At 46.9% G+C, this 27532-nt stretch overlaps 1 protein-coding gene across 1 annotated transcript in view; it reads left to right on the top strand.

Moving 5' to 3' along the window:
- itfg1 (integrin alpha FG-GAP repeat containing 1) overlaps window positions 1-27532 on the top strand; it is a 425532-nt gene that overhangs the window by 242774 nt on the left and 155226 nt on the right. Inside the window, exons 11-12 of the mRNA XM_072518195.1 lie at window positions 9850-10000; window positions 16542-16650. Coding sequence (XP_072374296.1) covers window positions 9850-10000; window positions 16542-16650 — 260 coding nt within the window. The remainder of the gene's footprint in view (window positions 1-9849; window positions 10001-16541; window positions 16651-27532) is intronic.

Here is a 27532-nt window from a genome sequence, read left to right as displayed (position 1 = left end):
TCAGCAAGATCCATCCATGGCTTACGAAGGAAGTTAAGGATAGCACTAAATTAAAAGAAGAGCCTTATAATATTGCAATGGATAATAGTACAAATTATGATTTGGAGTGTTTTAAAACCTGGCAGAGAGCCCCAAAAGGTTTACCATGGGGCAAAAAATTATGAAAATTGTTATTAATAATAATAATAATAATAATAATAATCGCTTATTGTCACAAGTAAGCTTCGATGAAGTTACTGTGAAAAGCCCCTAGTCGCCACATTCGGCGCCAGTTCGGGGAGGCTGGTACGGGAATTGAACCCGCGCTGCTGGCCTTGTTCTGCATTACAAGCCAGCTATTTAGCCCACTGTGCAAACCAGCTCCTTACCACACCCTGGGCAAGTGAGCGGTCAATTCCAGCCCCACTCGTCCCGGAGTCACAACACAAGTGAACTAACCAATAATTCTTATGAAAATACCCGAGGTTTTTGGCCCTTGGCTGTCCAATAATTACAGTCACCAGGTTTGTAAGTTGAAACACAATTACTGTTTATTTGTAGCAGGAATAATGATTATGCAGTAAATATAATGGGATAACAAGCTGATGTCCTGCACCTTTTAACTGTCCCACCCTCCACCCACACAAACACAGATGGGGGGAAAGGCTGAAAATAATAAGGATTAAGATGAAAAGATAAGAGTCTGCTTCTCTTGGTGGTTCTTTAGCACCCTTTCCTCAGCACATGGGTTGACCAAAGTCCTCGGCTTGCTTCACATCAAACTCTGCTTTCAGTTCGTGGTTTACTATCAGGCCTCTGCCTTTTCTGGATAGAGACTTGATCAGTTCTCCTGTACATAGATTCATCCAGGCACCCTGCCAGTTCAGAAACACAGCCTTTTTGGGAAAAGCAGAGAGAGGAAAGGACACCAGTCTTTCGTCTGAGCAGCGAGAGTTAAACTGAAACCAAAACCAACCCTTAAAGCTCTTACTAGGCAGAACACAGCCTTTTGGGCCAATTCATTAGCCATTAGCCAAATCAATTTAACTGAGTCATCTCTGAAGTCAGCAAGTCGGCCTGAAACAGCACAGCCTTCTGCATCCTTCTCTGTAAATTAAAGGACAAACTGCTTTGCCTTAAAGTCACAGGTCCATTAAACATCCATGGATCAAAAATGTAATAGCAAAAAATAATAGAAAGGGGAACTAAGGGAATAAACCGGAAGGGCCCTTACAGAGTAAACTAGCCCGAAATATAAAAACAGATTGTAAGAGCTCTTACCAGGATATAAAAATGAGGAGAATAACTACCCTTTCGAAGCAGATAAAGGGGAATGACGAAATGGCAAAGATGCTCAACAGATATCTTGGCTGGAACTTTCCAGTCTTTCATCCTGGCGGGATCTTCCGGTACTTCGACAACGCACCCCCACTGTGGATTTCCCAGTGGTGTGGGTTGCAGTCAACAGGAAGCCCTGCCACCAGCAAATGGCGGGCCACCTGCCGCCACTGTGAAACACACCGAGGGTCTGCGGTAAATCCTGCCCATAAAGTGTCTTCACAGTAGAAGACGCAAATGAAATACCAGAAAAGAGGGTAAACCAGGGGGGAAGATTAGTTGGTGCCTGCAAAGCTCTAAATCAACAATAAGAAATGGTTTTGATATGTTAATGAACCAAGACAAACTTGGTTTGTCTTGAAAAGAGCTGAAACAAAGAAAGGAGCTTAATCAATTCTGGTAAGAAAGCATGTCTGAAGAGACTGGATGAACCAGGGAGATCAAAGGGAGGGAACGCTTTTAAGAAAACACTGAAACCTGTGCGAGGGGATGGCTGCTTGGATCTCCCAGAAGACAGCAGGATAACTGGTCAGATTTCCCAGAAGACCGTATGAAGAAGGCCAGACATGGAGAACCAGTCGCTATCAGCCTCAGGAGAAGGACACCCCAAGAGAAAAAGGGTACTGTGTGGTAAAAATTATTGTAACTCTACAGATTTAAAATCTGTAAGGATTGTTGCAAAACCGAAAAGGAGAAGGTTAGCTCAGAGGGTAGTTTAAGTTAAGATTTTTAAAAATACTGTTTACTGTGTGAAGCCACTCTTGTGCTTAAGTGTAATTTTTTTAAACTTTTCAATAACGTTTCTGTTATAACCTGCCCGGATCCGATTGGCTGGGACAATTGGTTACCCCATGATCCTTGGGGAATATGAGCTCCCCAATGAGGTGGTGGGCAGGGCAAGCATTTGCAGTTCTGCTGTCTAAATACAGCTGGCCAGTGTGGTAACAGGCTAGAGAGGGAACCAGTAGTGAAGTACTGGTACTTTCTACATATTGTTTCAAATAAAGTTACTTTCTGTTTGACTCGACAAACAATTGCTGGATTCTTCGTGGCCCTGACAAAAGTTTTCTTTGATATAAAATCACCACAGTTGTTCGGAGGCATCATTTCCTTATTTCAGGACCTTCCCTCAATATACAAATTGCAAAAAAAAACATTTTGGCAGCTGTTTCAATTTTTCCTTTTGAATTTGCACAGCTTGGCATTGATCATCAGTTGTACCTTAACATAAGACAATCGCTCCATCCCAGGGATTAGTTTGGTGAATTTTTGGTGCACTCGCTCTATAGCAAGCCTGGCTTTCTTTGCCTATAGAGGCCAAAACTGCACACACGACTCCAGGTGAGGTCTCACCAAGGCTTTATATAATTGCAGTTCGGACAGCACGGTAGCATAGTGGTTAGCACTATGGTTTCACAGCACCAGGGTCCCAAGTTTGATTCCCGGCTTGGGTCACTGTCTGCGGAGTCTGCACGTTCTCCCCATGTCTGCGTGGGTTTTCTCTGTGTGATCCGGTTTCCTCCCACATTCTAAAGATGTGCAGGGTTAGGTGGATTGGCTGTGCTAAATTGCCCTTAGTGTCCAAAAAAGGTTAGGTGGGGTTACGGGGATGGTGTGGTTTGGTTGTAGGGTGCCCTTTCCAAGGGCCGGTGCAGACTCGATGGGCCGAATGGCTTCCTCCTGCTCTGTAAATTCCATGATCTTTATTCCTAAACTCCCATCCCCTTGCAAAAAAAGGCTGATATACCATTTGCCTAATTAATTGTTTGTTGTACCTGCATGTTAGCTTTCAGTGACTTGTGCACAAGGACACCCATGTTCCTTTGAAGTTTAACACTTCTCATCCTCTCACCATTTAAGAAATACTCTGCCTTTCTGTTCTTCCTCCCAAAGTAGATAACCACACATTTTGGAAGTTGTATTCCATCTGCCGACTCGCTGAGCCTCTCCAAATCCCCTTGAAGCATCTTTAGATCCTCCTCACAACTCATGCTTCCACCTAGTTTTGTGTCATCTGCAAACTTGGAAATATTAACTTTATTCCCAAATTCAAATAATTGATATAGATTATGAATAACTGGGGCCCAAGCACTGATTCTTGTAGTACCTCACGAGTCACAGCCTGCCAACCTGATAATGATCCATGTATTTGTACTGTGTTTTCTGTCCATTAACCAGTTCTCAATCCACACCAGTATATTTCCCCCATTCCATGTGCTCTAATTTCGTTTACCAACCTCTTCTGTGTGACCTCATGAAAAACTTTCTGTAAAACTAAATATACCACAATCCACTTATCTATTCTGCTAGGTGCATCCAAAAGTGCAGGTTCAATTCCCATACCAGCTAAGGTTATTCATGAAGGCCCATCTTCTCAACCTTGCCCCTCGCCCGACGTGTGATGACCCTCAGGTTAAATCACCACCAGTTAGCTCTCTCTTCTCTCTCTCTCTCTCTCTCTCTCTCTCTCTCTCTCTCTCTCTCTTCCCCCCGCCCCCCCAAAAGGGGAAAGCAACCTCTGGTCACCTGGACTGTGGCAACTTTACTTTGTTCTCATCTTCTCTTTTCCCTTTTGGAATCATTTTCTTGGTCCTCCTTGACAGCATTCTAAAATGCTTCCAATTCCCATGATTACTATTTTTTTGCCAACTTACACCTCTTCCTTTGATCCAATACAATCCTTGATTTATTTAGTTAGCCACTGTTGGAATATTTCCTTTGATTTTGTGTGCATTAAAGGAGAATATTTTTGTTGTAAAGTATGTATTAGTTCTTTAATATATCAAATAGATAGTAGTCCCATGGGCATCAATTTTATGAACAAGTTTATTTTGTAGTGTAATGATATGCATAAGCAATTCTGTATATTAATATGTTAGATCTCCAACCGGCATGTGGCAATAGAACTACACCACATGACACTGCAACCTTCAGGAGTCTGAGTGAGGAGCCGTCGTGGACAGTTGTGTTTTGTATTAGCTCTCATATTCTAGTTGTTAACAGTTTTTACAGTTTGTTAGTAGTATTAGTATTGTTTTCTAACCACTTTATTGTAATTTAATAAATCGTAACTAGTCATGAACTAGACTTTCTTTGGTGCACTGGCTCAATCATTGCAACGCACCAGAAGGTAACATGTAGTACTTTATCAAATGCCTTTTGAACTGCCGAATACACACCGTTAACCCAAACTTCATATTTTTACATAAAGTCCGTGTATAGGTCCCCGTTTCAGCCCCGACGTGATGTATTTGCATTCATATTCTGCCTTAATTTTTCGACCACTAATCTTTTATCTGACTTATAATTGAGTTCAAGGAATCAAACTGGCGATATGGGTTGTGTTTCGAAGATATGCACAGGTTTAAGGCATGCTCATGCAGCAGGCCCTGAATGGTGAATGACACATGAAGCTGAATGCACAAAATAAATGCAGTACGTCATAGAACTGTCATAGCATCCCTTCAGTGCAGAAGGAGGCCATTCGACCCAATGAGTCTGCGCCCTACCTAGACCCATTCCCCCACCCTGTCCCCGTAACCTGCACATCTTGGGACATGCGTACACATCTTTTGACTGGGAGGAAACCAAGTACCCGAAGGAAACCCACACAGACACTGGGAGAATGTGCAAGCTCCACAGAGACAATCATCCAAGGCTGAAATTGAACCAGGGTCTCTGGTACTGTGAGGAAGCAGTGCTGGCCACCATGCCACCCTGTCATTTTGGTTTCAAGCTAAAAATCGTAACATTTGCCAACTCCTCAAATAACTGTGCTTCAGTGAGGGAATTCTGTGTTCATGGAAAACTGGTGTGAGAGTGGAAGAATAAAGAATCCACCCTGAAAAAGATGCCCAAGACCAAATGCACAATGGACAGGACCTGTCAACAGTCTTAACTTAAAGTGTATCAAAATTGTTCCTCAAAAATTAAGGCCTACAGAAATTTGACAAGTAAAAGAAATTCAAAAATCAAATTCCCTGGAGTAGTTTTTTGTGCTTGTTCAATGCTGGAATCGTGAATTGCGATTGGACAGCAGCCGGAAATCGAAGACAGAGCAGGGCGCCTAACAGATTGTCATGCTCCTGTGCCTCGATGGCAGTGATGCATTCCACACCTGCCCTAGCAGAAACGGGTGGAGGGCAGGAGGCCTCCGGGTGATGGGCATCGGCGGGGCCAGGGATGCAGTGCGGATGGCAGAGTGTCAGGGGAAACGGCTAGGGGATGGGGCTAGGATCAGGAGGGGGACATATCAGTACAGGGGCTGCAGTGCAGGCCAGGTCCAGGTGTAGCCCGTTGAACCTGGTTGGGCACGGGAGTACTCACTATGCAAACATGTCTGCCCCTTTACCCCCTGCAGAAAATGGATCTTGTTATGCAACCGGGTGTGAATGACATCTGCCTGACCACCACAGCCCTGGCTGATGCACTGAGGCTACGTGAGCAGGAGCTGCTTGGGGAGCACCCTGTAGAACAGGAGCCTGCCCCAAAGTAGCAGGCGTCGGCCGGTGACGATGAAGAGCCTAACAGGCTGAGGGGAGGTGGGAAGGAGGTGTTGATTCAGACCTCGAGTATACCAGCAGTGCCTGTCGTGCAAGGACCTGCCTGTCCGGGCATGCCGGTGAGGGCTGCAGCTGAGCAGGGAGACCATGCGACATCTGTGCCAGATCGTGGCGCATCTAGAACCACAGGGGTATGGGGGAGGACACCCATTCCCGGTAGCCGTCAAGGTGAGGGACGCTTAAACCTTTCTGCCACGGGATCCTTCCAGGTGCTGAGTGGGGAGCTTTTTCGAATCTCCCAGACCTCCGTGCACAGGGCACCAAAGACCTTTCCTGCCAGCTGGCGGGGCGGAAATCAGTCTGGCGCGGGCCTAGCCCCTCCAGGTGAGGGCTCGGCCCCCCAAGATGCGGAGAATTCCGCACCTTTGGGGCGGCGCGATGCCGGACCGATTCGCGCCGTTTTTGGCGCTGGTCGGCGGACATCGCGCTAATTGCGGAGAATCCCGTCCCATGTCTTTAGTGGTGACAGTACTATGTACAGTAACTGTACCCTAGCCCCTAATGCTATCCTATGTGGTGCACCTATGCCAACCTAACTGGTGTCTCACTTTCTAACTTTGAGGGTCCTCACGCTCCTTCTTGGTGCCCCCCCCCCCCCACCCACCCACACACACACACAGGCAGTACATCAAAAGTGGAGGTGGCCTGCCACATAATCCACCCTGTGACCAGGATCACTTTTGCTGGCTGTTCTCTGGAGAGACCGGGCACAGGTGGGCCAGGCAGTCTTCTAGGTGTCACAGGTGGTGTGGTGCCACTATGTTCTGCCCACAGCCTTCTGGATGTACTAGGGACAGGTTGGGGATTCCAAGGAACTGCAGTATTCCGGTGCCCCCTCTGCAGGAGTTACCGACAAAGGTCCCATTACCACCACCTTCCTCTGGGTGTCCGACGGCCCTTACTCCTTGGGCCGGGGGGGCGGCTGGAGTGAGTTCTGTGGCTCCGCTGTCACCTGGCGTTGCCAGTCCTGGAGTCCCGCTCTCGTCTGGACCAGGGTCTACATGCCAACGATCATGGAGCACAGGGACTGTACCAAGTCCCTTTTGGACTGTGCCACGTCCCTTTTGGACTGAGCCATGTCACTCTAGGACCGTGCCAGGTTCCTCTGGGACTGGTTCAGGGCAGCCATCGCCAGGTCAATGCTCTCGACACCCGCAGCCAATGCCCCGTTGTGACTGGGCCACACAATAGGGTGCTGCAGCAATTTTCAAGTGGCCTTGGTACATGGCTGCCCCATCCTGTGCCTCAGCTACCACCGCGCACTGTACCCCAGGCCTTGGACACCCTGACCCATGGCCTGAATCTTTGCATTCAAGGCTCCCACTATGGACTCCACCTCTCCACCCGTGCAGTGTTGGCCTGGGTGGCAACTCCTCCTGCTTCTGCAAGAGATTGACTCCTTCTCAAACTGCCCCTGCAGGTGCTGGATGGTTGCTGAAACCCCTTCATGTAGTCCCCGACTCTCCGCCTGTATCTCCAACATCAATGGGACTGCCCTTTCCAGATTAGATGCAATAGATCTGCCTGGACGGCAGCTAGTCCCTGGGGTCGGGCAGCCCTCGGACCTTCCGGCCAACAGGGATTCCTACCTCCACCTGATGTACCACTGCATGTGTGTGGTGCCCACCAGATAGTGCGGGAAGGGTGACTCACGTGCCATAGGGACATCACAACATATTGGGTTCCCAGGGTGTGCGAGGACAGGGGTGATGCCAGGGGCATGGAGGTGATGACTCACCCGGGCCATCCTGAGGAGGTTGTGCAGCTTCTTTCAGCATTGCTGCCCGATTCTCTCAGTGGGGCTCACGGCCTCGGCCACCTGTGCTCAGGCCCAGTTGACATTTAGTTAGACTGCACAAAGAAACTTCAGAGAAGAGGCTAATGTTGTAAATTGTCACAAATTTAGTTGTCATTGTTACATAGCAGAGAACCTTGATGCTCACACTGAATGTCATCCCTAAGCCATCTTTTGATTAAAATGAAAAACATTTTTTTACTTAAGATAATAATTTCATCTTTATGTTTTCTGGCCTTTTCCCAAATTAAGCTGTTAAAATCGGAAATTGGTCCTCAATTTGCATTTTCATTTCTGAACTTATCATGGTCCCAATATGTGTAATGCTGTTGGGGAGGTCTGTATTAAATTCCAGGCAACCTCAGTAAAAGAAAAGTGAATGCACTGCCCAGGACACCATCTTCCACTCGCTGAAGAATGTTAAGAGTAGCTGGCACAAGTCTGAGAGCAAGTCAAATGGTTCTTATTTTAGCAAGATGTTGGTGTGTGAACTGCAGTGGAAATTGAAACTTTTTTTAATGTAGATGTGGTGCATGTCATGTAACAGCTTAATTCCACTCATTTTAAGTAACCAGTATTTGGAGTCTAATGTGTATTCTGTTAAAAATATTATTGAAAATTTGCAGGCTAGAATGTTGCATGTAGTACAAGTTCTAATCGTATGTGGACATCAAGAATCTATGAAGGGTTAATAACAGTGTTTGTAATTATAGGCCAAACACTTTAATTATTAGGCATACTGTGTGACATCATCCTGTACCTCCGAGTTGTCACTGATAGAATTGAAAAAGCCAGATGGTGTGTGATTATAGTTAGTTCCTCCAAAATGTGTTTCAGAAGCAATTAAAAGGTTTGGACCCCCTCCTAGTGATCTGCTTATCTGTGATGAGATTTTTTTTTGCTCAGCCTCGTGATACAAAATGATAATTCCTGACAAGAAATAAATGAAAGGTCAGGAGGGCTGTAATAATCAAGTTAGATTTTCAGGGAATTACAGATTTTGGGACATTTCTTTTTTTGGATAAATGGTTTTATCTGAAAGGAAGTAAAAGTAATCTGCAATGCTTCACTGGGAGTGCATTGGCATTTTGAAAGCTTGGGTGATTAAAAACAGATGGGTTGTTATTTGTCTGAAGAAGTGCAGTAGGTTGCATGTATAAGACAGTACTGCTTCTTTCAGTCTGCTTTCCTGGAATGCTGTTTGTTCTTTTTGGAAAATGTTCGTGATTTGCAAGTGATGTTTAAAAAAAAAAAAAGTTGAGTTTGAAAATATGATAGACTGACAAAGTTGCCTACACCTCCTGCTATATCAGAAAGGTTTTCAAACGGTTTTCAGCAGCACAAATAACAACCTAGAAAGAAAATGTCTTGCTGGAAATACATTTCTGATCCATCGAGCTTCACAGCCAGCTGTGGACAGTTTTAATGTTTTATAGTCCGAGTCGCAAACAAATTATTTTAGACTCGTGCACAAAAATATTACCCATGCAAAGTGAACTGCAATAAGATTACAAAACAATTTCTTGTTTCCATGTATGAATCCTAGTACATTATTTGTTAGCCATGGAATCTTGGGGGTGACCTTTTAACTCAGAACTGAATTAAATCCAGTCCAGATTAATGACGTGAGGGCTTTTAATGTTGCTTAAGTACATATGAAATGGTTTGAGTCGTCTAAAATGAGGTCCTGGTGGCATGAACCCTGACACAAAGTTACCTTGAATTCAGTAACACGAACGAAGTCAGCAGCAAAGAGCTCAGGATGGCTGATGTGGGAATGAAGAAAATTTCAAATTTGAAGTAGCCCCCCACTTCTGTGTTCAGCACAGTAAAGGGTGTTAACTTCTGACTACTTGATGTTGACATGAAGTAGTTCAAATGATGAGAGATGCTAACAGAATTCCTCAATACAATTTGTATATTAGTGAGGGTCATTTTAATTACTGGTGACAATATTGAACAGATAATATTGCATTCTACACCTTGCCTGATTATTTTTTCCATTCGTTTCAATGGAATTTAAAATCAGGCGGGATGTATGGCAGGTGGCAGATGCAATATTGCCCTTTTAAAAACAATCGGCAAAAGTCAAATCACCCCCAATATTTCTGCCATCAATTATGAATTTGCATGTTGTGATCTTTAAGCAATTCTGTCTTAAATTTCTCTTTGCAGCAACAAGCAAGCTTTTCTACTGGAAAATGTTCCATGCAATGACGCAAGCTGCAAGGCTGTGGGCCGAATGTTCAAGGTTCTTTGGGAGCTGTCTGATTTAAACCAAATTAAGAATGCTGTTGTGGCAACCTTCTTTGACATTTATGAAGATGTAAGTTCAGCATAATGCTAATTATCTTTTACATTTACTAATTTGAATTCCGTATCCAACTTTTTACAGCTATTGGTATTGGGAAACTGTACTTATAACTGAATGTTTGGTGCATATAAATAATGTGAGAATGATAATTCCTACAGATGGAGGTTTTCAGATTTAATTCCTAGCCTGTACTGATTTTATAGATCTCGGGTGGGGTGGTAAGATGGAATTCTTTTGTACATTCAAGGGATTCGGGTGCTGTTGGCTCGATCAGCTTTTATTCCCTACCTTAATTGTCCTTGGGAAGGTTGTGGTAAGCTGTTGCCTTGAACCACTGCAGTCCATGTAAGATAGGTACACCCACAGTGCTGTTAGGGAGGGATTTCCAGGATTTTGACGCAGGGACTGTGAAGGAATGGAAATATATTTCCAAGTCAGGGTGGTGAGTGACTTGAAGAGGAACTTCCAGGTGATGGTGATCCCATTTATCTGCTTCCCTTGTCCTTCTAGATAATAATCTTACAATAATCTTTATTGTCACAAGTAGGCTTACATTAACACTGCAACGATGTTACTGTGAAAAGCCCCTAGTCACCACATTCCAGTGCCTGTCCGGGTACACCGAGGGAGAATTCAGAATGTCCAAATTACCTAATAGCACGTCTTTCGGGACTTGTGGGAGGAAATCTGAGTACCCGGAAGAAACCCACGCAGACACGGGGAGAACGTGCAAACTCCGCACAGACAGTTGCCCAAGCCGGGAAGCAAACCTGGGATCCTGGCGCTGTGAAGCCATAGTGTTAATCACTATGCGAGTGTGCTGCCCATGGCCGTGGATTTGGAATCCAGGGCTGGGAAGAAGAAAGATTAGCCATGGTTTCTGCAAAGCATTGCTATCTTGTGCCCCTTGTTAGCGAGTACAGAGTTTTGGATATCGATGAAGACAGAATTAATTTTAGCTTCAGTCTCCTTTGTCTGCTCTGAGGTTATTTACACCATGTGATGCAATATTGTAATACAGCTTTCAAGGGAAAAAAATGAGAGGCAATGCTGTGAGGCGGATGTTGGAGGAGAGAACTGGGGAAACCAAATTATCTTCCCAGTGTTGTCAAATTAAAAAATTGTTTTATTCAAAACACTTTATTGTTTTTTTAAACTGGCCTGTCAAAATAAATCATCTAAAATTATGACAGTGGTCAATAGCGGAGTGGAATCATGGACATGTGTATGTAAGTTTATTAATTTACAGGATGTAGGCATCTCTGGCTAGGCCATCATTTATTGCCCTTGAGAGGATGGTGGTGAGATCTTCTTGAACTGCAGCAATCGCGATAGACTGTGTTGTTAGGAAGGGTGCTGTTTGGAAGGGTGTTGCAGGATTTTGACTCCGTGGCATTAAAGGAACAGCTATATATTTCCAAATTAGGATGGTGAATAGCTTGGAGGAAAACTTGCAGGTGGTGGTGTTCCCATTTGTCTTCTGCCCTTGTCCTTTTAGATGGTCGTAGTTGTGTGTTTGAAAGGTGCTGCCTCAGCAGTCTTCATGAGTTCCTTCAGTGCATCTTGTAGATGGTACACACTGCTGCCACTGTTCATCAATGATGGAGGGAGTGAATGTTTGTGGAAAGGATGCCTATCAAGTTGGCGGCTTTGTCGTGGACTGTGTAAAGCTTTTTCAGTGTTGTTGGAGTAGCACTCAGCAAGGCAAATGGAGAGTATTCCATCATGCACCTGACTTTTAAAAAAAATTTTTTTTTTTAAATTTAGAGTACTGTTATGGGCCAGGGTTTAGAGAACCCCAAAGTGTATCATGGAGTTCACCTGACCCACAACTTTTAATAGGTTGTGGTATGGGGAGCACACAACCCACTCTTCAGGTGTGGTACAGCAGAAATGGAAAAGTATTTTTTAAAGCAAAACAATGTTTATTCTATGAACTCAAGTTAACCTTTTTGAAACATACAGTGAACATCTGAGCAACCATCAATTCAAATACAACCCCCAAAGAATACAACACAAAGTAATCCTTTAAGCTTTCCTTTTAACATCCATACGACTTAAAACACCTTTTACCAGAAGCAATCAGGTTAAAGTCACTACTGTTATTAGTTTTAAATCACCAGGATCGATTTACAGTCTTTAGATTAGAGAGAGAGATTCATGCGCCTTCTGGCTGTGACTGCAGCTATCCAGCTCTGAAAACGAAACTAAAACACACCCTGCAGCAAACAGCCTAAAATGAAAGTAAAAAGCTGACACAGCCCAGCTCCACCCACTCTCTGACATCACTGCAGTAATAAACACCCGTTTCTTAAAGGTACTCTCACGACAGATACTTATATACACACCCATTTATAAACACCCATTTCTCAAATGTACTCTCACATTACAGTACCCAATTATTTATTTTTCCAATTAAGGAGCAATTTAGTGTGACCAATCCACCTAACCTTCACATCTTTGGGTTGTGGGGGTGAAACACCCGCAACAATGGGGAGAAACCCACGCTGACATGGGGAGAATGTGCAAACTCCACAAGGACAGTGACCTTGGTCCGGGATTGAACCCGGGTCCTCAGCGCTGTAGGCACGTGCCACCTCCCAAAAATAAAATAAATTTATTAATTTTCTTTACGGGATGTGCGCGTTGCTGGCTAGGCCATCATTTTTACCCATCCCTAATTGCCCTTGACAAGATGGTGGTGAACTGCCTTTTTGAACCCCTGTCGTCCTAGTGGTGTAGATACATCACAGTGCTGTTAGGGAGGCTTCAACAGAAAGGAATGAAACCAGAAGGACCACCCAGCATTGACCTAGGCACTGGGAACAGCATTGGTCAACTGGGAACCCAGCCCTGTTGACCCTGACTGCCCTGCAGTCATTTAACAGTATTGATTCAGAAGGATGTCCCACCTCCGAGTCGGATGTGGGGGTAATTGGTGCCTCCTAATTTGTACCCAAGGCTCGAGCAGAGTGACTTGCCGGGCTTCCCCCACCTCTGCTCCTGAACTTCTTCCACCAACCTCAAAATTGAGGTCAGACAGGATACGGTCATTGTGTGGTCATTAGTTACCCACTTGAGGGCCTCAACTGGGGAAGGAGCAGCCAGACCGGCCTCTGCCTTCTCCATCCCTGGAATGTTGCAGTCCTGTCTAGGCAGTGGGAAGGCCATCTTTGAAATTCTACGGTCCTCCACAACCACAGGCAGGGCACCATAAAATTTTGCGCTCAGTCTCAACTTGCAGATATTGTCAGATCTCCTCAGAGAGGGTCCTTTTGGCTGAACTCCGCTGGATAACTTACAGAAAGAAGTTACTGTTTGGGATTCCTTCCTATGCTATTCAGATATATTATTTGGTGGTAACGGTAGCACCATTGACATTGTAACAATGTCAGTGGGATAGCCTGATCATGCACACTTTCAGATTCATTGAAGGTTGGTTGTATTAGTTGATACGGAAGAGGAAAAGGGGATATAATTTTCAGAAGACGTTTTTAAAAAGCTTAATTTATTTTTACATGTTGCAACTGAATAAATTTATTCACTGAGGCAAAAATGAAGAACAGTGGAGATATGTAGCACATCAGGAATAGACAAGACAATTGACCCTTCAGGTATAAAACTTATCCTTGTGCGTCTTGCAAATCTTGGGTATCTGTAAGTTATATTAACTCTTCTATATGTGAGGATATTTCTCTTAAACCTGGTGAATTACTAATGTCATGGTAAAATATGGTAGCAACATTTAAGCACATGAGGATATCAGAATCCTAGATATGAAGTAAAATATCATTAAAAATGAGTATTTGCTGTGTGAGCAGATTTAAGCAAACCAGCTTCTACACATAAATGGCACTCAGGTTAAAACTGTACTTTGAGTTAAAAATGCCACAGAAATAGCAGATAGATCATACTTCATAATTGAGCACAATCATTACAAACTGCATCCTTGTTTCTCTCAAGAGGTTTCACCCGCATTGCCTTTCTAACCCTGGAGATTGGTGCGGCAAGGGCACTAAGTACTTAGACTGATTGCCTTGTGTGTAGACTAAGAAGTACAGTGCCTCGATTCATCACATCCGTTGCTGCAGTTGCAGTTCTTGAGCTTCAACAATAATTGTGAATAACCCATAATAAACCTTTAACTACCAAACCACTTGCCATGCCTTTTATTAATATTTGACTGCTTCAACTACCTATTTAATGCCATAACCTGGCAATATGATGTTATGGGGAGGCATTTTCCGAACCTCAAAATGTATCATGGAGTTCAACTAACCTCTCCCTTCAATGGATGTGTTGCTTTTCCGAGCACACGGCTTTTTTCCTAGGTGTGGGATTACAATTATGGACACGTGGGTTTTTAAACACAAAACACTGTTTATTCCATGAGCTCAACTTAACATCTTAAATAAACATTGGATCTCTTAGCACCCCTTCAAAGATAACTCAGAAAATATTGCAACAGTAAATAATTCCTTAAAATGTTCCTTCAAACTTCCAAGAGACTTAACACCTTTAAATAAAATCACATCAGGTTAAAGGATATATATATTTTCTGTAGAATGGCAGAGATATATTAGCTTGGTTGATTTCAGCTCCAGCACCTTGCTTTCTTCTTGCAGCCCTCTGGACACACACAGACACACACCCACTGCTTTTTAAACTGAAACTAAAAACCTGCAGCTCTCTAGAAACACACACACACACCAGCTCTTTTTCCTGCAAACTGCAAAACTTAATTATTCAGTTTAACAGTCAGACACAAAATATTAACTCTTGCTACTTAATTCTTCACAATATTCTTTACATTCTTTCTGTGAAAAGTTTAAAAGTATGTTTGCATGTTTCATCTTTTAAGACACTCTTCAAAACCTACCTTTTTTGTCAAGTCAGTCATCTGTCCTAATATCTCCTTTTTTGGCTTTGTCAATTTATTTTCTGATATCACTCCTACAAAGTACCTGAAAATGAAATGAAAATGAAAATTGCTTATTGTCACAAGTAGGCTTCAATGAAGTTACTGTGAAAAGCCCCTCGTCGCCACATTCCGGCGCCTGTTCGGGGAGGCTGTTATGGGAATTGAACCGTGCTGCTGGCCTGCCTTGGTCTGCTTTCAAAGCCAGCGATTTAGCCCTGTGCTGAACAGCCCAGGGACATTTGGGACATTTTTTCTGCATTAAGGGCAATAGATTATATTCATGCAGATTTGATCAACAAAGTTTTAAATTTTGGCAATATAGGACAGTCAAGACAAATAAAGACCAAGGGTCTATTTATTTCCCCTTTTGTCATACTGATTGTCCCTTTCCACAATAAGAATGGAATTGTTGGCTAATCAAAGCGATTCAACTCTTATCAATTAGTCTACTGCAGACGCAAACATTTGATGTGGAAAACCCCAACGGTGTCGAGCTTTGAGAACTGTGGATCCAAAGTCACCTGTTTCGTTCAAAGCATACTACACTTTCCATATGTCGTCTCAAATTACTCGTATAATGTATCCCAAAATCTTTGCTTAAAGAAATAGCCTTATTTTGCATTTGAATTAAACAGTACCATCACCCTTGGGAGCCTGCTCAACAGATTGACCGTTCATTGAATGAAATAATGTTTCCACAGATTAGTTTTGAACTTTTCCCCTTGAAGCACGCACTAAGTCCTCTGTTCAGGACAAGATGACACAGTTTGGCATGGTCCACATTTTCTAATCACCTTAGAATCCTAAAAAAAACAGCAATATCACCCCTCAACCTCTCTTCTGGTGAGAGCATATCCAATTTACACAATCACGTTTAATTCAATCCCTCCAGCCCCTCCATCGTTCTGGCTACTCTCTTCTATATCCTTTGAATAAGTGCAATATCTTTATGTACAGTGGAAATCAGAGTTGTATACCGTATTGCATGTATAGTCATACCTATCATTCATAAATGGGAAAGAGTAACCCCATTATTTCAATTCAAAACTGACTTTTTAATTCATCCCAACATCACATTTGCTCCAATCCCTGCTACCAGGTATTATTGCAACAACTTCAATTTGTGAATCATTCATTTTCTATACAAATTATTTTCTTTCAATTAAGTAATACTAACTTCCTAAACTATTTATCCCCATGCAACACACTTCCCTACATCAAATTTCATTTGCTGCCTGGGAATGCCCAATTTACAAATTGTTCAAATCCTCCTGTTGACTGCCATATTAAGCTTTGGAGAATGCCATCTTTTTTTTTAACCAGGATATTCTACGGTATATTTTGAACACTATGGGTGGAATTTTTCCACTGGTGAGATTTTCCTCACCCGCCAAAGTCAAGTAACTTTTGAATGGCTCGCTACGTTTTCAGCCCCTCCCCCTCCATGACAGGGCCATAAAATTCAGCCCTATATCTTCCTTGTCATGAAAGTTCTAATTGACACATTTAATCTTTATGGTGTCTGCATTAGTATTTACTAAGAAATTAGGAAAATATCACGGCCAAAAAATTTTATTTTGAAGGATAATCAGTATAACATTAATATTCCCTGTTGCAATTTTTTTATGATAGGGGATCCTGGATTTGCTTGTCTTAAACAAAAATAAGAAAACTGCAGAGTTCACCATCCATGCTTTGCGAAATAACTTTGATGCTGATGCTTACTTTGTTAAAGTCATTGGTAAGTAGACACTGTTACATCCAAATGTATATATTAAATTCAAATGAAACTTTTCAAGGATAATTATAAGTTTATTTTGATATTAGAAAGCAATAGGTATGTCGTAACTAAAGTTATGCGGGAGTGTTCCAACCTGAAACACTGGTTTTGTGTGATGTATTTACTTTTGGAAATTAGTGAGAAATGTTTACGGAAACGGTGAGAACTCCAATCTCTCGCTCATTAAAGAATAACAATAAGACTATTTATTAAAGGGACTTCCGGTGGTGGCCATGGGGTGAGTGGTTACACATTTGGTGTCTCCCGCTCAATGTGGATTTTGTTGGCCGGGTGGGGGCTTTTTGGTGCAAAATGTGAGTGAGTGCCCATGGAAGGTAATACTCCTCTGGTGAGATCAGTGTATGGATCATAGGACAAGAAGAGCCACAAGAAAGAGAGAGCAGCTGGAACAAGACAGTTTTATGATGCACCACAGGTTAAGATGGCGGAGGACAAGGGGGCAGTACTTCCCGCCCAGTGGTCGACGGAGCAGCTGGTGGAGTTTTAAAATGGAAAATTCCAGCAGCAGAGGAAGGAGGCTAAGGTGGTGGAGCCGTTCAGAGTTGCGACTGAGAGAGTGGAGCAGAGATTGGAGGCTCAGGGCCTGGTGATTAGAAGGTGGAGGAGGCGGTGGGGGAGCATGATGAGCAGATGGCCTTGTTGGAGACTGAGTTCGGGATGGTCTTGGACAGTCAGAAGAGTATATGTACATAGGTCATTGAAGTTGGTAGGACAAGTGGAGGGGTCAGTTAATAAAGCACATAGTATCCTCTGCTTTATTAATAGGGGCATGGAGGTTATGTTGAAATTGTACACGACACTAGCTAGACCACAGCTGGAATATTGTATACAATTCTGGATGCAGCACCATAAGTATGGCATGCAGAACACATTGAAGAGAGTGCAGAAGAGTTTACAAGAATGGTTCTGGGGATGAGAGCCTTCAGCTATGAGGATAGTTGGAGAGGTTAAGACAGTTCTCCTTGGAGAGAAGAAGGACAAAAGGAGATTTAATAGAGATGTTCAAAATTATGAGAGGGCTGGACAGAGTAGATGGGGAGAAACCGTTTCCACTCGTAAAAGGATCGAGGGTGAGAGGGCGGAGATTTCAAGTGATTTGCGAAAAAAGCAAATTTGATGTGAAAAATATTTTTTCCCCAGGATTCAGGTCTGGAATGCACTGACTTGAAGTGTGGTGGAGGTAGGGTCAATTGAAGCCTTAATGAGGGCTTTAGATGATCATTTGAATAGAAATAGCGTGCAGGGTTACAGAAACGGCAAAAAAATGGCACTAAGTCATGATGCTCATTTGGAGAATAAGTGCAGTCATGATGCGCCTCCTTCTGTCCTCTAACAATTCTTGATGCTGTGCTTCTTTCAAGCATAAAGGCCTCTAACTTCAAGAGCCCGCCTGAAGATGACTAGCCTCTCAAAATCAATGGAGGGGTTGGGGACTGTTTCCTCCATGAGCGCAGATTTGCACCCTGTTTGCAACCTCTGTTTTCCACCCCTGAAGGGAAAATCCTGATATTTGACTCAGCTACGAAAATACAACTCTGAAAGTACAAGGGCAGAGTGTTCACGCCGTCGGAAACGCCGTCGCGTTTCACGACGGCGTGAACAGGCTGCTGGGAGTACCGATGCTGGCCCCTACAGCGGGCCAGCACGTCGCTGGAGCAGTTCACCCCGCTCCAGCCTCCCATCCCGGCGCCAACTGGGCGCCCCGGAACCTGTGCATGCGCAGTGGCGCCGGCGCAAACCCGAGCATGCGCGGCGCCCACCCTCAATGCGCCAGCCCCGACATAACATGGCGCGGGGGGTTCAGGGGCCGGCGCGCAGGAAAATAGGCCCGGGGCGTGAGAGGCCGGCCCGCCGATCGGTGGGCCTCGATCGCGGGCCAGACCCCATCGGAGGCCCACCCCCGGGGACGGAGCACCCCCTCTCCCCCACAGGCCGCCCCCCCGACCCTGCGCGCAGAGTTCCCACCGGCTTCGACCAGGTGTGGCCGGTGCCGGCGGGACTCTGCCTTTTTGGAGCGGCTGCTCGGCCCATCCAGGCCGGAGAATCGGCGGCCCAGCCGCGTACGCAGCAGAGCGGAGAATGGCGTGCCGACGTCGGGGCGGTGTGGCCCGGTCGCGGGGATTCTCCGGCCCGGCCCCGGGCTGGGAGAATCCTGCCCAAGATTTCTGACAATGAGTGATTAATGATTGGGCCATTAAGATACTTTTTATCCTGATGATCTACGGACTTGAAATTATTTCAGACTGGTAACGAATGACAATTTCACATTGGAAACAGATGTTGCACACTCATATCAAAGAGGCTGAAAAGAAATAGGAGGAGAAATAAATTGACAGTTTGCGATTGTAGCAAGCCCTGACTTGGCATGTCCTGGAGGCAAGATAATTTCCATCACGCTGAACCACTATGCATGAGGTTTTATTATTGACATTATGTCTGGGTTAGTTAGTGGATAATCCACTAAAAACGTCTGATGGATCCTTGCTGATAAATTTAACCAATTACAACATTCAAAACTACTTCTAATGATGGAGTGATTGTTTTAATGCAGTATTGGGTTTCAATTGCAGCAGTGCGATGAATGGAATTAATATTGATTAATTTTGAGAACAGTGCACACATCCTGTTTCTTACATTCACATTGTGATAGCTGTTCTAAGAATGTTTTCCCACACTTCTTCCTTTTAAATTCACATTTACTCCATATATAATTCTTCATTAATATATTTTTAAATCATCAAACACCTTTAATTTTCTGCATCATGGTGAATTTATAGTTCAGAAAAGTGCTGATTGCCTTCAATCTGCTTCAGTAATCAGTATTAAACATCTGAAACAGCAGGTGGTCGTGAAAATTAATTCCAGAGGGATAAGTACGATGGTTGAATGAAATAGGCTATTAAATCTGCCAATATGTTTACACTACTTCAATATTGTGCTGGTGCTGCCAGTTTCAATCAGAGGATGACAGCACTTGGGCTGAAATTGCCAGATTTACGAAAGCCAACGGCCAAGAAGACCCAGCATAACTTAGGTCTTCCTGACCATATGAACTTAATTTCTGGTGTTCCCACCAGCTACATGAAAACTGTACAACAGAAGTTCACAGCTCACTGATGATATCAAAATAATTTTAATTGCAAGTAGTGATAGTAAGAAACCTGTCAAAGCTTGTCTTGAAAGATTGAACATTCTTTGGTTTTACAGCAGAATTTTAAAGCAGTTATTCATTGTGTGAATGCTAATGTGAAGTTTCCCACAGTCTATGGAACCTTGAAGAAAAATCTCCCAAGCCATTACAGATTCACATTCACTGGAATTTAGAAGAATGAAGGGAGATCTCTTTGAGATGTATACAATTCTGTTGGGGCTGGGTAGACTGGATGCAGGGATGTAGTTTCTGCTGGTTGGGGAATCTGGAACAAGGGGTCATGTTTCAGGATATAGGATAGGCCTTTTAGAACTGAGATGAGGAGAAACATCTTTGCTCAGATGGTGGTGAACCTGTAGAATTCTCTACCGTAGAAGGCTGTGAAGGCTCCGTCTCTGAATATATATAAGAAGGAAATACATTGATTTCTAGACTCTAAAAGTGTCGAGGGGTAGGGGGAGAGCACAGGAGTATGGCGTTGTGGTGTTGAGGGGTAGGGGAGAGCACAGGAGTATGGCGTTGTGGTGTTGAGGGGTAGGGGAGAGAACAGGAGTATGGCGTTGTGGTGTCGAGGAGTATGTCGTTGTGGTGTCGAGGGGTAGGGGAGAGCACAGGAGTATGGCGTTGTGGTGTTGAGGGGTAGGGGAGAGCACAGGAGTATGGCGTTGTGGTGTCGAGGGATAGGGGAGAGCACAGGAGTATGGCCTTAAGGTGTCGAGGGGTAGGGGAGAGCACAGGAGTATGGCGTTGTGTTGGGTAGGGGAAGAGCACAGGAGTATGGCGATGTGGTGTTGAGGGGTAGGGGAGAGCACAGGAGTATGGCCTTAAGGTGTCGAGGGGTAGGGGAGACCACAGGAGAATGGTGTTGCGGTGTCGAGGGGTAGGGGAGAGCACAGGAGTATGGCGTTGTGGTGTCGAGGGATAGGGGAGAGCCCAGGAGTATGGCATTGTGGTGTCGAGGGGTAGGGGGAGAGCACAGGAGTATGGCGTTGAGGTGTCGAGGGGTAGGGGGAGAGCACAGGAGTATGGCGTTGTGGTGTCGAGAGGTAGGGGGAGAGCACAGGAGTATGGCGTTGTGGTGTCGAGGAGTAGGGGAGAGCACAGGAGTATGGCCATAAGGTGCCGAGGGGTAGGGGAGAGCACAGGAGTATGGCGTTGTGGTGTTGAGGGGTAGGGGAGAGCACAGGAGTATGGCGTTGTGGTGTCGAGGGGTAGGGGGAGAGCACAGGAGTATGGTGTTGTGGTGTCGAGGGATAGGGGAGAGCACAGGAGTATGGCCTTCAGGTGTCGATGGGTAGGGGAGAGCACAGGAGTATGGCGTTGCGGTGTCGAGGGGTAGGGGAGAGCACAGGAGTATGGCCTTGAGGTGTTGAGGGGTAGGGGGAGAGCACAGGAGTATGGCGTTGAGGTGTCGAGGGGTAGGGGGAGAGTACAGGAGTATGGCGATGTGGTGTTGAGGGGTAGGGGAGAGCACAGGAGTATGACGTTGTGGTGTTGAGGGGTAGGGGGAGAGCACAGGAGTATGGCGTTGTGGTGTCGAGGAATAGGGGGAGAGCACAGTAGTATGGCATTGTCGTGTCGAGGGGTAGGGGAGAGCACAGGAGTATGGCGTTGTGGTGTCGAGGGGTAGGGGAGAGCACAGGAGTATGACGTTGTGGTGTCGAGGGGTAGGGGAGAGCACAGGAGTATGGCGTTGTGTTGAGGGGTAGCGGAGAGCACAGGAGTATGGTGTTGTGGTGTCGAGGAGTAGGGGGAGAGCACAGGAGTATGGTATTGTGGTGTCGAGGGGTAAGGGAGAGCACAGGAGTATGGCGTTGTGTTGGGTAGGGGGAGAGCACAGGAGTATGGCGTTGTGGTGTCGAGGGGTAGGGGAGAGCACAGGAGTATGGCGTTGTGGTGTCGACGGGTAAGGGAGAGCACAGGAGTATGGCGTTGTGGTGTTGAGGGATAGGGGAGAGCACAGGAGTATGGCGTTGTGTTGTCGAGGGATAGGGGAGAGCACAGGAGTAATGCCTTAAGGTGTCGAGGGGTAGGGGAGAGCACAGGAGTATGGCGTTGTGGTGTCGAGGGGTAGGGGGAGAGCACAGGAGTATGGCCTTAAGGTGTCGAGGGGTAGGGGAGAGCACAGGAGTATGACGTTGTGGTGTCGAGGGGTAGGGGGAGAGCACAGGAGTATGGCCTTAAGGTGTCGAGGGGTAGCGGAGAGCACAGGAGTATGGCGTTGTGGTGTCGAGGGGTAGGGGGAGAGCACAGGAGTATGGCCTTGAGGTGTCGAGGAGTAGGGGAGAGCACAGGAGTATGGCCTTGAGGTGTCAAGGAGTAGGGGAGAGCACAGGAGTATGGCGTTGTGGTGTCGAGGGATAGGGGAGAGCACAGGAGTATGGCGTTGTGGTGTCGAGGGGTAGGGGAGAGCACAGGAGTATGGCGTTGTGGTGTCGAGGGGCAGGGGAGAGCACAGGAGTATGGCCTTGAGGTGTCGAGGAGTAAGGGAGAGCACAGGAGTATGGCGTTGTGTTGGGTAGGGGGAGAGCACAGGAGTATGGCGTTGTGGTGTCGAGGGGTAGGGGAGAGCACAGGAGTATGGCGTTGTGGTGTCGAGGGGTAAGGTAGAGCACAGGAGTATGGCGTTGTGGTGTTGAGCGACAGGGGAGAGCACAGGAGTATGGCTTTGTGTTGTCGAGGGATAGGGGAGAGCACAGGAGTATGGCCTTAAGGTGTCGGGGGGTAGGGGAGAGCACAGGAGTATGGCGTTGTGGTGTCGAGGGGTAGGGGGAGAGCGCAGGAGTATGGCGTTGTGGTGTCGAGGGATAGGGGAGAGCACAAGAGTATGGCCTTGAGGTGTCGAGGAGTAGGGGAGAGCACAGGAGTATGGCTTTGAGGTGTCGAGGAGTAGGGGAGAGCACAGGAGTATGGCGTTGTGGTGTCGAGGGGTAGGGGAGAGCACAGGAGTATGGCGTTGTGTCGAGGGGTAGGGGGAGAGCACAGGAGTTTGGCGTTGTGGTGTTGAGGGATAGGGGAGAGCACAGGAGTATGGCGTTGTGGTGTCGAGGGGTAGGGGGAGAGCACAGGAGTATGGCGTTGTGGTGTCGAGGGATAGGGGAGAGCACAGGAGTATGGCGTTGTGGTGTCGAGGGATAGGGGAGAGCACCAGAGTATGGCGTTGTGGTGTCGAGGAGTAGGGGCAGAGCACAGGAGTATGGCGTTGTGGTGTCGAGGAGTAGGGGCAGAGCACAGGAGTATGGCGTTGTGGTGTCGAGGAGCAGGGGCAGAGCACAGGAGTATGGCCTTCAGGTGTCGATGGGTAGGGGAGAGCACAGGAGTATGGCGTTGCGGTGTCGAGGGGTAGGGGAGAGCACAGGAGTATGGCGTTGAGGTGTCGAGGGGTAGGGGGAGAGCACAGGAGTATGGCGTTGTGGTGTTGAGGGGTAGGGGAGAGCACAGGAGTATGACGTTGTGGTGTCGAGGGGTAGGGGGAGAGCACAGGAGTATGGCGTTGTGGTGTCGAGGAGTAGGGGGAGAGCACAGTAGTATGGCATTGTCGTGTCGAGGGGTAGGGGAGAGCACAGGAGTATGGCGTTGTGGTGTCGAGGGGTAGGGGAGAGCACAGGAGTATGACATTGTGGTGTCAAGGGGTAGGGGAGAGCACGGGAGTATGGCGTTGTGTTGAGGGGTAGGGGAGAGCACAGGAGTATGGTGTTGTGGTGTCGAGGGGTAGGGGAGAGCACAGGAGTATGGCATTGTGGTGTCGAGGGGTAGGGGAGAGCACAGGAGTATGGTGTTGTGGTGTCGAGGGATAGGGGAGAGCACAGGAGTATGGCGTTGTGGTGTCGAGGGGTAGGGGAGAGCACAGGAGGATGGCATTGTGGTGTCGAGGGGTAAGGGAGAGCACAGGAGTATGGCGTTGTGTTGGGTAGGGGGAGAGCACAGGACTATGGCGTTGTGGTGTCGAGGGGTAGGGGAGAGCACAGGAGTATGGCGTTGTGGTGTCGAGGGGTAAGGGAGAGCACAGGAGCATGGCCTTAAGGTGTCGAGGGGTAGGGGAGAGCACAGGAGTATGGCGTTGTGGTGTCGAGGGATAGGGAGAGCACAGGAGTATGGCCTTGAGGTGTCGAGGAGTAGGGGAGAGCACAGGAGTATGGCCTTGAGGTGTCGAGGAGTAGGGGAGAGCACAGGAGTATGGCGTTGTGGTGTCGAGGGATAGGGGAGAGCACAGGTGTATGGCGTTGTGGTGTCGAGGGGTAGGGGGAGAGCACAGGAGTTTGGCGTTGTGGTGTTGAGGGATAGGGGAGAGCACAGGACAATGGCGTTGTGGTGTTGAGGAGTAGGGGGAGAGCACAGGAGTATGGCCTTGAGGTGTCGAGGAGTAGGGGAGAGCACAGGAGTGTGGCGTTGTGGTGTCGAGGAGTAGGGGCAGAGCACAGGAGTATGGCGTTGTGGTGCCGAGGGGTAGGGGCAGAGCACAGGAGTATGGCCTTCAGGTGTCGATGGGTAGGGGAGAGCACAGGAGTATGGCGTTGCGGTGTCGAGGGGTAGGGGAGAGCACAGGAGTATGGCGTTGTGGTGTTGAGGAGTAGGGGGAGAGCACAGGAGAATGGCCTTGAGGTGTCGAGGGATAGGGGAGAGCACAGGAGTATGGCGTTGTGGTGTCGAGGGGTAGGGGAGAGCACAGGAGTATGGCGTTGTGGTGTCGAGGGGGAGAGCACAGGAGTATGGCGTTGTGGTGTCGAGGGGTAGGGGAGAGCACAGGAGTATGGCCTTGTGGTGTCGAGGGGTAGGGGGTGAGCACAGGAGTACGGCCTTGTGGTGTCGAGGGGTAGGGGGAGAGCACAGGAGTATGACGTTGTGGTGTCGAGGGGTAGGGGAGAGCACAGGAGTATGGCCTTGTGGTGTCGAGGGGTAGGGGAGAGCACAGGAGTATGGCGTTGTGGTGCCGTGGGATAGGGGAGAGCACAGGAGTATTGCATTGAGGTGTCGAGGGGTAGGGGAGAGCACAGGAGTATGGCATTGAGGTGTCGAGGGGTAGGGGGAGAGCACAGGAGTATGACGTTGTGGTGTCGAGGGGTAGGGGAGAGCACAGGAATATGGCATTGAGGTGTCGAGGAGGAGGGGCAGAGCACAGGAGTATGGCGTTGTGTTGGGTAGGGGAAGAGCACAGTAGTATGGCATTGTCGTGTCGAGGGGTAGGGGAGAGCACAGGAGTATGGCATTGAGGTGTCGAGGGGTAGGGGAGAGCACAGGAGTATGGGGTTGTGGTGTCGAGGGGTAGGGGAGAGCACAGGAGTATGGCGTTGTGGTGTCGAGGAGAGCACAGGAGTATGGCGTTGTGGTGTCGAGGGCTAGGGGAGAGCACAGGAGTATGGCGTTGTGGTGTCAAGGGGTAGGGGAGAACACAGGAGTATGGCGTTGTGTCAAGGGGTAGGGGAGAGCACAGGAGTATGGCGTTGAAATAGACGATCAGCATGTCATATTTCAACCATGTGTGAGGTTTCTGATGGGGCAATCCCCTCATAATAAAAATATTATTACCCACATATCTTTTAAAAATTTGCACAGTTAATGAGAACGGTGTATATTTCTGAGCATTTTTCCAGTCCACTTGATATCTCCAAGTTTTTGATTAAACTATGAGCTAATGGCCTGAGCAAAGAACAAAAAGAGAGAATGTAATCAACCAGAGAGCTAAATTAACAGGCACAGTGATAATGACAGGATCACTGAAGAGTCCAAGTCAATAACTTGCTGCTGACAATTTGAATGCTTTACAATGACCCACTCAATAACTTTCCTTTTTACTTTTTTTTTGAAGAAATGTTTTTATTGAGTTTTCACATTTTGTATTTCACAACTCAGAAGTTCTATGTTAAACTTTACATAATATCGCCGACCGAAGGAAACGAAACAAATAAAACAACTTAACAAAGACAAGCAAGAAATTCAAGGAGGTAAAAATACAGGCAGATGTTAGTACAGATATTTACATACAATTGCTTTCCCTCCTGCTGTGGCCATGTTCCCCCTTTGAACGGCGTACCTTTGTTGTCATTCCCTGTTTGGTCCGGGTGAGTATTTACAGATGTCTCGCTACTGTTTTAGCCCCTTGTCCTTCTTAATTTCCTTATGTGCATTCCCCCTCCTTCCTTCTCCCCTCTACCTCCTCTCTGTTGGTTGCCGGCTACAAACAGATCCTGGAACGCAGCCTTGGGTGGTGCTGCTGATCGCCAGCCGAGCAGGATTCTCCAGCGGTGATCAGGGAGGCAAAGGCTAGGGTGTCGGCCCCCCTCCCCATGAACCGTTCTAGCTGATCTGAGACCCCAATCTGCGCCACATGGCTCCACCCTCACTCACGCAACCCTGGATATGGCCTCAAAAGGGTGTGGTTGTCGGGGCCTCCCTGGCACCATACACATTTGTCCTCCGCCTCTGGAAATAATCTACTCATTTGGATTCTGGTTAGGTGCACTCTGCACCACCTTTATGCTGCGTTAGGCCGAGCCATGTGCATGTGGAGATGGAGTTCGCCCTATGCAGGCTTCGATCCGGAGTCATCCCCCTATTTCTATGCCAAGTTCCTTCTCCCATTTTTCCCTTGATTTGTCCTTGGGGGAGCGTACCTCTTCCAACAGTCGCCCGGAAAGGTCCCCACAGTTTCCCTTCCCTATGTCGCCCACATCCAGCAGTTCTTCGACTAACAAATATCCTGGTATCTGGCGTTACGTCGGTGTTTCCTGACCGAGGAAGTTTTTTAAAAATTATTTTCATTCAAGGCCTTTTCACAAAAACAAAAAGAATCAGAAGAACAACAAAACCATTCAGTAAACAACCAATAACCACACCTCACCTGTTCCCTTGACGCCAAACGCTCCTCACATCCTGCCTTCCCCATTTTAACCCCCTTGCCCCCTCCTCTCACATTTGCTGATCCCTCAAATCTCCTTAAAGACATCAATAAATGGATTCCACCTCCGGGTGAGCCCCTCTGCAAATCCCCTCAAAGCTAACTTGATCTTCTCCAGCCAAGTTCTGCCAAGTCGCTCACCCACACTCCGACTTTTGTCGACCCCCGAGTCCTACCACCCAAACAAAATCCATCTCCGGGCTATCAGGGAAGCATCGGCCAAAACATCGGCCTTTTTTACCCCTGGACTCCCGGGCCTTTCGGTTACCACCTTTGGAGTCCACACCCAGCCACCTCAGTCATCACATCCGAGAACCCCTGCCAGAACCCCCTCAATCTTGGACACACCATGAACATGTGGACATGATTCTTGGGGGACCCCCCCATGCACCGTCCACATCTATGCCCTCAAAGAATCTACTAATCCTCACCACCGTCATTTAAGCCCTATGCACCCCTTTAAACTGGGTGAGGCTTAAACTTGCACATGATGAGGACGCGTTCTCCCTCCGCAAGGCCTCCGTCCACATTTTGGCCCCTGCATCCCCTCCCAGCTCCTCCTCCCATTTACCTTTAGTATCCCCCGCCAGGGCTCCCTCCCACTCCATCTTCCCCTCCCCTATTTCGTCCTTCAAAAGCACCTTGCTTCAAGAAACACTTTCTAGGGCGGCAGCCCAGGAAACGACCGCACCGCTCTCCTTAAAAAGTCCCGAATCTGCGGGTACCTAAAGCCATTTCCCCTTGGCAATTCGTACACTTCCTCCAGGTCCTCCAGC

The sequence above is a fragment of the Scyliorhinus torazame genome, chromosome 10 (genome assembly GCF_047496885.1).
Source record: "Scyliorhinus torazame isolate Kashiwa2021f chromosome 10, sScyTor2.1, whole genome shotgun sequence".
In the NCBI taxonomy this organism is placed as follows: domain Eukaryota; kingdom Metazoa; phylum Chordata; class Chondrichthyes; order Carcharhiniformes; family Scyliorhinidae; genus Scyliorhinus; species Scyliorhinus torazame.
This window is presented reverse-complemented; position numbering and strand designations above follow the sequence as displayed.